General features: G+C 41.5%; 1 protein-coding gene across 4 annotated transcripts in view; it reads right to left on the bottom strand.

Moving 5' to 3' along the window:
• KIF15 (kinesin family member 15) overlaps positions 1 to 14,337 on the bottom strand; it is an 83,833-nt gene that overhangs the window by 40,543 nt on the left and 28,953 nt on the right. For all 4 annotated transcript variants that reach the window (XR_006298321.1, XM_043587194.1, XM_043587193.1 and 1 more), the window contains exons 9-11: positions 9,984 to 10,109; positions 9,701 to 9,823; positions 6,133 to 6,256 (exon numbers count right to left, since the gene is read on the bottom strand). Coding sequence is in view for 3 of the 4 variants with exons in the window: in XM_043587194.1 (XP_043443129.1) it covers positions 6,133 to 6,256; positions 9,701 to 9,823; positions 9,984 to 10,109 (373 nt within the window). In the remaining variant the exon portion in view is untranslated. The remainder of the gene's footprint in view (positions 1 to 6,132; positions 6,257 to 9,700; positions 9,824 to 9,983; positions 10,110 to 14,337) is intronic.

Below are 14,337 nucleotides of genomic sequence, written 5' to 3'. Positions count from 1 at the left end.
TTTTGGGCACCACAAACCATGCCCATATAAGATGGCGAACTCAATCAATAAATGTGTTTTCTGACTGCTTGACTATCTGGCTCCTTCTGTCTCTTTCCATCTCCTCAGGCCTCCCTGTTTGCAGAGACACACAATATGGAAATCAGGCCCATTTAGTAACCCTACAATAGCTTCTAAGTGTTCAAGTAAAAAAAAAAAAAAAAAAGTCGCATGTGTCACTTTATTTATTTTTTAAAATTTTTTTTTTCCAACGTTTATTTATTTTTGGGACAGAGAGAGACAGAGCATGAACGGGGGAGGGGCAGAGAGAGAGGGAGACACAGAATCAGAAGCAGGCTCCAGGCTCTGAGCCATCAGCCCAGAGCCCGACGCGGGGCTGGAACTCACGGACCGCGAGATCGTGACCTGGCTGAAGTCGGACGCTTAACCGACTGCGCCACCCAGGCGCCCCCAGCATGTGTCACTTTAAATCAAAAGCTAGAAATGATTACACTTATTTAGGAAGGTGTGCCGGAAACCAAGACGGGCTGGCAGCTAGGCGTCTTGTACCAGTTAGCCAAGTTGTGAGTGCGAAGGGAAAGTTCTTGAAGGAAATGAAAAGTGCTCCGCCAGTGAATATATGAATGATAAGAAAGCAAAACCGCATTATTGCTGATGTGCAGAAACTTTTAATGGTCTAGACAGAAGATCGAACCAGCCATAACATTCCCATGAGCCAAAGCCTAGTTCAGAGCGAGGCCCTAACTCTCTTCAATTCTGTCAAGGCCGAGAGAGGCGAGGAAGCTACAGAAGAAAAATTTGAAGGTAGCAGAGGTTGGGTCATGAGGTTTAAGGAAAGAAGCCATCTCCCTAACACAAAAGTAGAAGAAGCAAGTGTTGTAGAAGCTGCAGCAAGTGGTCCAGAAGATAATGAAGGTGGTTATACCAATAACAGGTTTTCAATGTGGATGAAACCACATTGAAGAAGACACCATCTAGGACTTTCATAGCTAGAGAGGAGAAGTCAATGCCTGGTTTAAAGCTTCAAGAGACAGGCTGACTCTCTTGTTAGGGGCCATGCAGCTGGTGACTACAAGCTGAAGCCAGTGCTCATTTATCCTTCTGAAAAATCCTAGGGCCCTTAAGAATTAGGATAAATAGGGGCACCTGGGTGCCTCAGTTAAGTGTCCAACTGTGGCTCAGGTATGATCTCCCAGTTCATGGGTCCGAGCCCTGCATCAAGCTCTGTGCTAACAGTGCAAGCCTGCTTGGGATTCTCTCTCTCTGCCCCTGTCTTACACACACACTCTCTCTCTAAGATAAATAAATAAACTTAAAAAGAAAAAAGAGACGTTTAAAGCAGAGATAATACCTATCCTTCTCAAGCTATTCCAAGAAATAGAAGGGGAAGGAAAACTTCCAGACTCATTCTATGAAGCCAGTATTACTTTGATTCCTAAACCAGACAGAGACCCAGTAAAAAAAGAGAACTACAGGCCAATATCCCTGATGAATATGGATGCAAAAATTCTCAATAAGATACTAGCAAATCAAATTCAACGGCATATAAAAAGAATTATGCACCATGACCAAGTGGGATTCATTCCTGGGATGCAGGGCTGGTTCAACATTCGCAAATCAATCAACGTGATACATCACATTAACAACAAAAAAGAGAAGAACCATATGATCCTATCAATCGATGCAGAAAAGGCCTTTGACAAAATCCAGCACCCTTTCTTAATAAAAACCCTTGAGAAAGTCGGGATAGAAGGAATATACTTAAAGATCATAAAAGCCATTTATGAAAAGCCCACAGCTAACATCATCCTCAACGGGGAAAAACTGAGAGCTTTTTCCCTGAGATCAGGAACACGACAGGGATGCCCACTCTCACCGCTGTTGTTTAACATAGTGCTGGAAGTTCTAGCATCAGCAATCAGACAACAAAAGGAAATCAAAGGTATAAAAATTGGCAAAGATGAAGTCAAGCTTTCGCTTTTTGCAGATGACATGATATTATACATGGAAAATCCGACAGACTCCACCAAAAGTCTGCTAGAACTGATACATGAATTCAGCAAAGTTGCAGGATACAAAATCAATGTACAGAAATCAGTTGCATTCTTATACACTAACAATGAAGCAACAGAAAGACAAATAAAGAAACTGATCCCTCGGGGCGCCTGGGTGGCGCAGTCGGTTAAGCGTCTGACTTCAGCTCAGGTCACGATCTCGCGGTCCGTGAGTTCCAGCCCCGCGTCGGGCTCTGGGCTGATGGCTCAGAGCCTGGAGCCTGTTTCCGATTCTGTGTCTCCCTCTCTCTCTGCCCCTCGCCCGTTCATGCTCTGTCTCTCTCTGTCTCAAAAATAAATAAAACGTTAAAAAAAAAAATTAAAAAAAAAAAAAAAAGAAACTGATCCCATTCACAATTGTACCAAGAAGCATAAAATACCTAGGAATAAACCTAACCAAAGAAGTAAAAGATCTGTATGCTGAAAACTATAGAAAGCTTATGAAGGTAATTGAAGAAGATTTAAAGAAATGGAAAGACATTCCCTGCTCATGGATTGGAAGAATAAATATTGTCAAAATGTCAATACTACCCAAAGCTATCTACACATTCAATGCAATCCCAATCAAAATTGCACCAGCATTCTTCTCGAAACTAGAACAAGCAATCCTAAAATTCATATGGAACCACAAAAGGCCCCGAATAGCCAAAGTAATTCTGAAGAAGAAGACCAAAGCAGGAGGCATCACAATCCCAGACTTTAGCCTCTACTACAAAGCTGTCATCATCAAGACAGCATGGTATTGGCACAAAAACAGACACATAGACCAATGGAATGGAATAGAAACCCCAGAACTAGACCCACAAACGTATGGCCAACTCATCTTTGACAAAGCAGGAAAGAACATCCAATGGAAAAAAGACAGTCTCTTTAACAAATGGTGCTGGGAGAGCTGGACAGCAACATGCAGAAGGTTGAAACTAGACCACTTTCTCACACCATTCACAAAAATAAACTCAAAATGGATAAAGGACCTCAATGTGAGACAGGAAACCATCAAAACCTTAGAGGAGAAAGCAGGAAAAGACCTCTCTGACCTCAGCCGTAGCAATCTCTTACTCGACACATCCCCAAAGGCAAGGGAATTAAAAGCAAAAGTGAATTACTGGGACCTTATGAAGATAAAAAGCTTCTGCACAGCAAAGGAAACAACCAACAAAACTAAAAGGCAACCAACGGAATGGGAAAAGATATTTGCAAATGACATATCGGACAAAGGGCTAGTATCCAAAATCTATAAAGAGTTCACCAAACTCCACACCCGAAAAACAAATAACCCAGTGAAGAAATGGGCAGAAAACATGAATAGACACTTCTCTAAAGAAGACATCCGGATGGCCAGCAGGCACATGAAAAGATGTTCAGCGTCGCTCCTTATCAGGGAAATACAAATCAAAACCACACTCAGATATCACCTCACGCCAGTCAGAGTGGCCAAAATGAACAAATCAGGAGACTATAGATGCTGGCGAGGATGTGGAGAAACGGGAACCCTCTTGCACTGTTGGTGGGAATGCAAACTGGTGCAGCCGCTCTGGAAAGCAGTGTGGAGGTTCCTCAGAAAATTAAAAATAGGCCTACCCTATGACCCAGCAGTAGCACTGCTAGGAATTTATCCAAGGGATACAGGAGTACTGATGCATAGGGGCACTTGTACACCAATGTTTATAGCAACACTCTCAACAATAGCCAAATTATGGAAAGAGCCTAAATGTCCATCAACTGACGAATGGATAAAGAAATTGTGGTTTATAAACACAATGGAATACTACGTGGCAATGAGAAAAAATGAAATATGGCTCTTTGTAGCAACGTGGATGGAACTGGAGAGTGTGATGCTAAGTGAAATAAGCCATACAGAGAAAGACAGATACCATATGGTTTCACTCTTAGGTGGATCCTGAGAAACTTAACAGAAACCCATGGGGGAGGGGAATAAAAAAAAAAAAGGTTAGGAGAGAGCCAAAGCATAAGAGACTGTTAAAAACTGAGAACAAACTGAGGGTTGATGGGGGGTGGGAGGGAGGGGAGGGTGGGTGATGGGTATTGAGGAGGGCACCTTTTGGGATGAGCACTGGGTGTTGTATGGAAACCAATTTGACAATAAATTTCATATATTAAAAAAAAATAAAAATAAAAATAAATAAATAAATAAATAAAATAAAAAACTACACTGTTCAAAAAAAAAAAAAAAAAGAAAAAAGAATTAGGCTAAAAAAAAAAAATCAACTTTACTCCTCAACAACAAAAAAGAACTATGCTAAATCTACTGGGCCTGTGCTCCGTAAACAAAACAGCAAAGCCTGGATGACAGCACATCTGTTTGACATGGCTTACTGAATATTTTAAGGCCACTGTTGAGCCATAGTGCTCAGAAAAAGATTCCTTTCAGGATGGCTAAGTCAGTTGAGTGTCTAACTCTTGATTTTGGCTCAGGTCATGATCCCAGAGTCCTGGGATGGAGCCCTATGTTGGGCTCTGTGCTAAGCATGGAGGGAAGGGGAGGGAAGGAAGGGAAGGGAAGGGAGAAAAAGATTCATTTCAAAATATTACTGCTCATTGACGATGCACCTAGTCACCCAAGAGCTCTGATGGAAGATGTATAATGAGATGAAATGCTGTTTTCATGCTAACGCAACATCCATTCTGCAGTCCATAGATCAAGGAGTCATTCTGACTTTTAAGTCTTACTATTTAAGAAATACATTTCTAAGGATATAGCTGTTACTGATACTGATTCCTCTAATGTATCTGGGCAAAGTCAACTGAAAATCTTCTGGAATGGAAAGGATTCTCTATCCTAGATGCCGTTAAGAACTATCCTGACTGATGGGAAGAGGTAAAAAATACCAACATGATCAGAAGTTTGGAAGAAGTGGATTCCAGCCCTCATGGATGTCTTTGAGGGTTCAAGACTTCACTGGAGGCAGCAACTGCAGGTGTGGTGGGAACAGCAAGAGAACTAGAACCATAAGTGGAGCCTGAAGATGGGACCACAGTGCTGCAATGTCATGATAAAATGTGAATGGAAGAGGAGTTGCTGCCTTTTTTTTTTTTTAAGTTTGTTTGTTTGTTTGTTTGTTTGTTTGTTTTAGAGACAGCGTGAGTGGGGTATGGGCAGAGAAAGAGGGAGAGAGAGAGAATCCAAAGCAGGCCCTGCACTGCCAGCGCAGAGCCCAGATGCGGGGCTCAGACCTGTGAAGCCGCTAGATTGTGACCAGAGCTGAAACGAAGAGTCAGACACTTAACGGACTGAGCCACCCCGTCCCCCCAAAGAGGAGTTGCTTCTAATGGACGAGGAAAGAACGTAGTTTCTTCAGCAGGAACCTACTCCTGGTGAAGATGCTGTGGAGATCGTTGAAATGGCAACAAAGGATTTGGAGTATCACATAAACTTCGTTGACAAAAAGAGCAGCAGGGTTTGAGAGGACTGACTCTGATTTTGAAAGGAGTTCTACTGTGGGTAGAACATGCCATCAAACGGCATGGCACGCTACAGAGAAATCATTCATGAATGGAAGAGCCAGTAGATACAACAAACTTCACTACTGTCTTCTTTTTAAGTAAATGCCACAGCCACCTCGACCTTCAGCGACCACCATCCTGATCAGTCAACAGCTGTCAACATGGAGGCAAGACCCTCCACCGGCAAAAAAAAAAAAAAAAAAAAAAAAAAAAAAGGCTCTCCACCATCACAATTCGCTGAAAGCTCAGATGGTTAGCATTTTTTAGCAATAAAGCATTTTTTAATCAAGTATGTACATTGTGTTTTTAGACATAACGCTACTGCATACTTAATAGACTACAGAGTAGCGTAAACAGAACTTTTCCCCGGCACTGGGAAACCAAAAAATTTATTTGACAAGCACTGTTGCAGTATTTGCTAATTTATCACAATGGTCTGGGACCAAACCTGCAGTATCTCCGAGACATGCCGGTCTCGTGTTCCTATGTAAGTCAAATAGACTTGTTCAAAAGTTTGGGTGGCTTTATTGTATTGTGCCTGTTGTCACAGGGTTCTCCCACTAATATCCACACACGGTCTTCCCCGGGATAAAGGACACTGTGTTCATCTTACCTTTGGTCAGAAAGCTCTCTGGTAGTAACTGCCCTGAAGTAAGCTGGGCCAGCTGTTCTTTGAGCCTCTTCACTTCAGCTTGGAGCTGGCTCACATTTCCTTGGGTGTCTTCATTTACTACTGCCTGTCCAAGAATTTTTTTAAAAAGTGTTAAAGGAATACTTTTGCGTCATCCAGTCTTGTGTTCATGTTTGTTTGTAGGATCTGGAGTGACAAACACCAAACAAAACTGTGCTTCGACAGTCACGAGGCCACTAGGATCACAGGGTGTTGGAGTGGGGAGGAGGCTTCCTCTCCCTGTGCCTTGTACCTTCGGGCTGGGGCTCTCCCCCTCACCACCCCTCTCATATGCTCCCCCTTAGGTATACTACCCTGTTGGGCTGGGTCACCCCGGGATCTGGGTATGTTTACCTAACGCTGCCTGCTTCCTGGGACAATCCCACCCCCATGGAAAGTAGCAAACTCCTCTTCCCCTTGGGAAAGACTATCCCCTCCCCTCTGTCCTGGCGCACAGTAAGGATGTGATGAATTGCAGAGGTGGCCTGAGCTCCATCAGCCTGGCAGTAACCACTCTCTCCAAAGGAAACCACCCTATATTTCCTAATAGCCCTCCTGGAGGGAGGAGTTGGTCGGACAGCTCCATTTCTGTTTTACTACCACACTAAATGTTATTTTAAAGAAATGTCTCTTGAGAAATTATCTTAAAGGAATTACTTCTTTGAGACAACTTCTAAGAGGTTCAAAAGGCCCATAAAACCCACAGGGTGATAGTAAGAGCCAACAGTTGGCTACCAACCAGATCAAAGGGACCCATTTGTGAAACACCCAATATCCTAGCGAGGGAAAAAAAAACTGACAGTCCCAAGGTCCCTGTGTTCTTGTCTCAAGCCAGGTTTGCCCATTGGGAAAGATCTAAATAGCACATCCTTAAACAAGTCCCAGATAATCCTAGCCACTTTCCACCGGTAGGCTGCAGAAGGGGACTTACCATTGATAATGACTAGCATAAGTCTCCTGGTTTTATTGTTTGATGTATTCAGAAGTCATTTCTAGTTGTTTCTGATGCTAACAGCCAGCCTCATTATAAGGCACTCCTGTATATTCTGACATCACTGTCACATCAGTGACATCATAATCCTAATTATCCCTGCAGTTCTCCCCTCTCCAAAAGCTTCTATTAAGTTCAAAGAGATAGGGTCAGGAAGCTCTAATGATTTTTCCTCCTCATATTACAAATACCCCACACAGGGTCATAATCCAATAAAATGCATGAGTAACTAGATTTATAGTCTTCTGGTTTACCGAGGAGAAGAGGTAACATGGACCTTTTCACTCTTACATGGTAAGACGATCAGAGAGTCTACTTGGGGGGTAGAAATGACCAACTTCTCCTTTAAAAGAAAGAGGACATTAATCTGCCAATTCATGATACTATGATTCTTTTGTCTAGAACCAAAGGGATCTCTAACTTTTCCAGAAGGAGTGGCAAATCCTTGGTGTTTTAACAGTCTGCACCAGAGGGTGGCAAAGCAGTACTTGCTCATGGGCCAAACACAGTCTGCTGTCTGTTTTTATAAGTAAGGCTGCACTGGATCACAGCCATGCCCTTATGTTTACATACTGCCTGTGGCTGCTTTCTCACTAACAAGGCAGAGCTAAGTAGCTGGGATACGGACTATCCAGCCAAAGAAGTCTAAAATATTTACCTTTACAGAAAAACTTTTCCGACCACTGGTGTACACAAATATCAAGGAAGCTTCTTACATATAAGAAAAATGGGGAATCCTTGCAGGTATAGGCAACTTAAAAGACAAAGCTTGCCAATATCATCAAACTATTTTCATAGCAAAACCACACACGCATACACACACCTCTGATTGCATTGGTTTAGGTAAATAAATTTAGTCTCCAACCCAACTGCAAAGGAAAAACTTTGCCTTTGTTTAGGAAAACACAAGTAAATTAATACTAACCATAAGACCTAATCTAGATCTCAAACTACATGAGCAATACAGAAGGCTAGGAAAAATGAAATAGAAATCTTGCTTAGAATCAATAGCCAAATTATGGAAAGAGCCCAAATGTCCATTGACTGATGAATGGAAAAAGAAGATGCGGTGTATATATACAATGCAATATTACTCAGCCATCAAAAAGAATGAAATCTTGCCATTTGCAGCAATGTGGATGGAGCCAGACCATATTATGCTAAGTAAAAGAAGTCAGAGAAAGACAAATACAATACGATTTCACTCATATGTGGAATTTAAGAAACAAAAACAGATGAACTTAGGGGAAGGAAAAAAAGAGAGGCGGGGAAGCAAACTAAAGAGACTCTTAACTATACAGAACAAATGGAGGGTTGATAGAGGGAAGTGGGTGGGGGATTGGCTAGATGGGTGATGGGTATTAAGGAGGGCACTTATTGTGATGAGCACTGGGTATTGTATGTAAGTGATGAATCACTAAATTGTACTCCTGAAACCAATATTACACTCTCTCTATATATATACTATATAATGTATATTTTATATTATAAAATATATACATTTTAGTTACATAGTGTATAAATACACTAACTAGAATTTAAATACAAATTTAAAACAAACAAAAAAAGAAGTCTTGCTTAGAGATAAGCTTTCACAGAGAAATAAATAGAAACTAGTGTTAATATTAGGGCAATCACAAAAGTGAGATGCTACAAGCTTAAGTATTTTTCCAATTTATTGTACTCAGTATTTTACCTTATTTTCTTAATGGTTATTTATTTAGAGAGAGAGAGAGAGAGTGAGCAGGGGAGGAACAGAAACGGGGGGGGGGGGGGGAGAGAGAGAGAGAATGAATCCCAAGAATCTCAACCTCACAAACCGTGAGATCATGACCTGAGCTGAAATCAAGAATTGGACACCCAACCAACTGAGCCACCCAGGTACCCCTACCTTATTATTTTTTTTCCAATATATGAAGTTTATTGTCAAATTGGTTTCCATACAACACCCAGTGCTCATCCCAAAAGGTGCCCTCCTCAATACCCATCACCCACCCTCCCCTCCCTCCCACCCCCCATATCAACCCTCAGTTTGTTCTCAGTTTTTAAGAGTCTCTTATGCTTTGGCTCTCTCCCACTATAACCTCCTTTTTTTTTTTCTTTTCCCTTCCCCTCCCCCATGGGTTCCTGTTAAGTTTCTCAGGATCCACCTAAGAGTGAAACCATATGGTATCTGTCTTTCTCTGTATGGCTTATTTCACTTAGCATAACACTCTCCAGTTCCATCCATGTTGCTACAAAGGGCCATATTTCATTCTTTCTCATTGCCACGTAGTACTCCATTGTGTATATAAACCACAATTTCTTTCTACATTCATCAGTTGATGGACATTTAGGCTCTTTCCGTAATTTGGCTATTGTTGAAAGTGCTGCTATAAACATTGGGGTACAAGTGCCCCTATGCATCAGTACTCCTGTATCCCTTGGGTAAATTCCTAGCAGTGCTACTGCTGGGTCATAGGGTAGGTCTATTTTTAATTTTTTGAGGAACCTCCACACTGTTTTCCAGAGTGCCCCTACCTTATTTTTAATCAGCTTGGCTCTCTGAGCAAAATTAAGCGTTGACAGGGTTTCCCCAAAACACCTGGATCCAGGATGAACATTTGCAATTATGGCTGTTCTGGCATTGCCTCCAAGGGAATCCTGTTTAATGATATGAATGGTACACATTTTCAGGAGAGAAACCACAGATTTTTTTAAGCAAAGAAAATGGATATTCTTACCACTAAGGCTGAGAGATTACCTATCAACCATAGTGAGAGTAACCAGAAAAGGGGTCCAGGAGGCCAATGATCTACTTTACCCGAAGTAAAAAGGTAAGTTTGGAGTCTCTGTAGCAAACATGCCTTTGTTTTCCATTACCCACATCGACAAGCGCAGTGATCACTTGGCCCAGGCAGCTCAACGATCGGTTTATGTTACCTGCCTCCTAAAGGGAAAAAGAACAAAAAGTTAGGTGCACTGGCATTTTGAATTAAAATATGGCTAGCAGTGCATTTTGAATGGAAAGTCAAGTCGTTGACAATGATATTAAGGATAACTGATTTTACAGCAAAAAGATGTGCTCAACTATCCCCTTTTCCTATTTGACACACATGCAATTTTAGTGTTTAAAGACAAATACAGAAATTATGTGAAGGAAAAAAAAATATGTCACCTCGTGATTGTAATGTTTTAATTTGACCTATAGGTAGGGATGAAAATCTGGAAGGAACAGAACAAAAAGTTGGAGTAGTGTATTAATAGGCATAGTTTTCTTTTTTTTTTTTTTTAATATATGAAATTTATTGTCAAATTGGTTTCCATACAACACCCAGTGCTCATCCCAAAAGGTGCCCTCCTCAATACCCATCACCCACCCTCCCCTCCCTCCCACCCCCCATCAACCCTCAGTTTGTTCTCAGTTTTTAACAGTCTCTTATGCTTTGGCTCTCTCCTAACCTTTTTTTTTTTTATTCCCCTCCCCCATGGGTTTCTGTTAAGTTTCTCAGGATCCACCTAAGAGTGAAACCATATGGTATCTGTCTTTCTCTGTATGGCTTATTTCACTTAGCATCACACTCTCCAGTTCCATCCACGTTGCTACAAAAGGCCATATTTCATTTTTTCTCATTGCCACGTAGTATTCCATTGTGTTTATAAACCACAATTTCTTTATCCATTCGTCAGTTGATGGACATTTAGGCTCTTTCCATAATTTGGCTATTGTTGAGAGTGTTGCTATAAACATTGGTGTACAAGTGCCCCTATGCATCAGTACTCCTGTATCCCTTGGATAAATTCCTAGCAGTGCTATTGCTGGGTCATAGGGTAGGCCTATTTTTAATTTTCTGAGGAACCTCCACACTGCTTTCCAGAGCGGCTGCACCAGTTTGCATTCCCACCAACAGTGCAAGAGGGTTCCCGTTTCTCCACATCCTCGCCAGCATCTATAGTCTCCTGATTTGTTCATTTTGGCCACTCTGACTGGCGTGAGGTGATATCTGAGTGTGGTTTTGATTTGTATTTCCCTGATAAGGAGCGACGCTGAACATCTTTTCATGTGCCTGCTGGCCATCCGGATGTCTTCTTTAGAGAAGTGTCTATTCATGTTTTCTGCCCATTTCTTCACTGGGTTATTTGTTTTTCGGGTGTGGAGTTTGGTGAACTCTTTATAGATTTTGGATACTAGCCCTTTGTCCGATATGTCATTTGCAAATATCTTTTCCCATTCCGTTGGTTGCCTTTTAGTTTTGTTGGTTGTTTCCTTTGCTGTGCAGAAGCTTTTTATCTTCATAAGGTCCCAGTAATTCACTTTTGCTTTTAATTCCCTTGCCTTTGGGGATGTGTCGAGTAAGAGATTGCTACGGCTGAGGTCAGAGAGGTCTTTTCCTGCTTTCTCCTCTAAGGTTTTGATGGTTTCCTGTCTCACATTGAGGTCCTTTATCCATTTTGAGTTTATTTTTGTGAATGGTGTGAGAAAGTGGTCTAGTTTCAACCTTCTGCATGTTGCTGTCCAGCTCTCCCAGCACCATTTGTTAAAGAGACTGTCTTTTTTCCATTGGATGTTCTTTCCTGCTTTGTCAAAGATGAGTTGGCCATACGTTTGTGGGTCTAGTTCTGGGGTTTCTATTCCATTCCATTGGTCTATGTGTCTGTTTTTGTGCCAATACCATGCTGTCTTGATGATGACAGCTTTGTAGTAGAGGCTAAAGTCTGGGATTGTGATGCCTCCTGCTTTGGTCTTCTTCTTCAGAATTACTTTGGCTATTCGGGGCCTTTTGTGGTTCCATATGAATTTTAGGATTGCTTGTTCTAGTTTCGAGAAGAATGCTGGTGCAATTTTGATTGGGATTGCATTGAATGTGTAGATAGCTTTGGGTAGTATTGACATTTTGACAATATTTATTCTTCCAATCCATGAGCAGGGAATGTCTTTCCATTTCTTTAAATCTTCTTCAATTACCTTCATAAGTTTTCTATAGTTTTCAGCATACAGATCTTTTACATCTTTGGTTAGGTTTATTCCTAGGTATTTTATGCTTCTTGGTGCAATTGTGAATGGGATCAGTTTCTTTATTTGTCTTTCTGTTGCTTCATTGTTAGTGTATAAGAATGCAACTGATTTCTGTACATTGATTTTGTATCCTGCAACTTTGCTGAATTCATGTATCAGTTCTAGCAGACTTTTGGTGGAGTCTGTCGGATTTTCCATGTATAATATCATGTCATCTGCAAAAAGCGAAAGCTTGACTTCATCTTTGCCAATTTTTATACCTTTGATTTCCTTTTGTTGTCTGATTGCTGATGCTAGAACTTCCAGCACTATGTTAAACAACAGCGGTGAGAGTGGGCATCCCTGTCGTGTTCCTGATCTCAGGGAAAAAGCTCTCAGTTTTTCCCCGTTGAGGATGATGTTAGCTGTGGGCTTTTCATAAATGGCTTTTATGATCTTTAAGTATATTCCTTCTATCCCGACTTTCTCAAGGGTTTTTATTAAGAAAGGGTGCTGGATTTTGTCAAAGGCCTTTTCTGCATCGATTGACAGGATCATATGGTTCCTCTCTTTTTTTTTGTTAATGTGATATATCACGTTGATTGATTTGCGAATGTTGAACCAGCCCTGCATCCCAGGAATGAATCCCACTTGGTCATGGTGAATAATTCTTTTTATATGCCATTGAATTCGATTTGCTAGTATCTTATTGAGAATTTTTGCATCCATATTCATCAGGGATATTGGCCTGTAGTTCTCTTTTTTTACTGGGTCTCTGTCTGGTTTAGGAATCAAAGTAATACTGGCTTCATAGAATGAGTCTGGAAGTTTTCCTTCCCCTTCTATTTCTTGGAATAGCTTGAGAAGGATAGGTATTATCTCTGCTTTAAACGTCTGGTAGAACTCCCCTGGGAAGCCATCTGGTAATAGGCATATTTTTCAATTCTTTTGTGTTAAAATGTTTGCTACTGGGGCACCTGGGTGGCTCAGTTGGTTAAGCATCCAATTCTTGATTTTGGCTCAGGTCATGGTCTCATGGTTCACGAGATCAAATCCTTCATTGGGCTCTGTCCTGAAAGCACAGAGCCTGCTTGGGAGTCTCTATCTCCCTCTCTCTCTCTTTTCCTCCCTTGCTTGCGCATGCTCTCTCTTGCAAAATAAACTAACTTCAAAAATATAAAATTTTAGGGGTGCCCAGGTGGCTCAGTTGGTTATGCATCTGGCTTCAGCTCAGGTCATGATCTGGCAGTTCGTGAGTTCGAGCCCTGCTTCGGGGCGGTGTGCTGACAGCTCAGAGCCTGGAGCCTGCTTCGGATTCTGTGTCTCCCTCTCTCTGCCCCTCCCCAACTCGCGTGCGCACGCGTGCGTGCGTATGTGGTGCACGTACGCGCTCTCTCTCTCAAAAATAAACATTAAAAAATTTTTTTCAATATAGAATTTTAAAATGTTTGCTACATTAAAATGGTGTGGTAATAGCCCACTCCATGTCCCACAAAGTCACTGATGAACTTATACCAAGAGAATATTCAGTCTAAGTCTGTAAGGTATTAAACGTCTTTAAAAAGTGGTTTGGGGAGAAAAAAAAATATGTTACACTAGATTCTCACTGTATTTATTATACTTCAATAACTGGGTCCGCAGTGGTGGGAGTACAGAAAAAAGAGAGAAAGAGTACAAATTATCAAGCAAGATGTGCTAAGTTCACACGCCACACTGTCTGTTTCAGCAGTCAGTAAATCAGAAAGGTGCTGACAGCACTGTCTGTGGAGCTGGACTCCTTCTGCAGATCCACTACTAGCTGTGTGCCCCTGGACAATTTCTCTTCCGTTTCTCTAAAATAGAAGGGATGACAGATAACAGAAGGGACCACTTCCCAAAGATGCTGCAAAGGCTAAATGAGTTAATATACACAAAACACTTGAAACATGCCCAGCATATGTCCTATTATAAACATATGCTTTCTCTTTGCTTCATGTCTCAATGGAAATATGAGCCTAAGATCTCCTGCAACTGCCTGACAGTTCAGGAGACTCCTATCTTTACTTTTAATGCAAAAGATAGACTGTTGGGGCACCTTCGTGGCTCAGTTGGTTAAGTGTCCAACTCTTGATTTTGGTTCAGGTCATGATCTCGTAGTTCGTGAGTTCGAGCCCCACCCAGGGCTCTACACTGACAGCATGGA

The sequence above is a fragment of the Prionailurus bengalensis genome, chromosome A2, assembly GCF_016509475.1.
Source record: "Prionailurus bengalensis isolate Pbe53 chromosome A2, Fcat_Pben_1.1_paternal_pri, whole genome shotgun sequence".
Taxonomy (NCBI): Eukaryota; Metazoa; Chordata; class Mammalia; order Carnivora; family Felidae; genus Prionailurus; species Prionailurus bengalensis.
The sequence above is the reverse complement of the archived record's forward strand: the minus strand, read 5'-3'. Positions and strand labels throughout refer to the sequence as shown.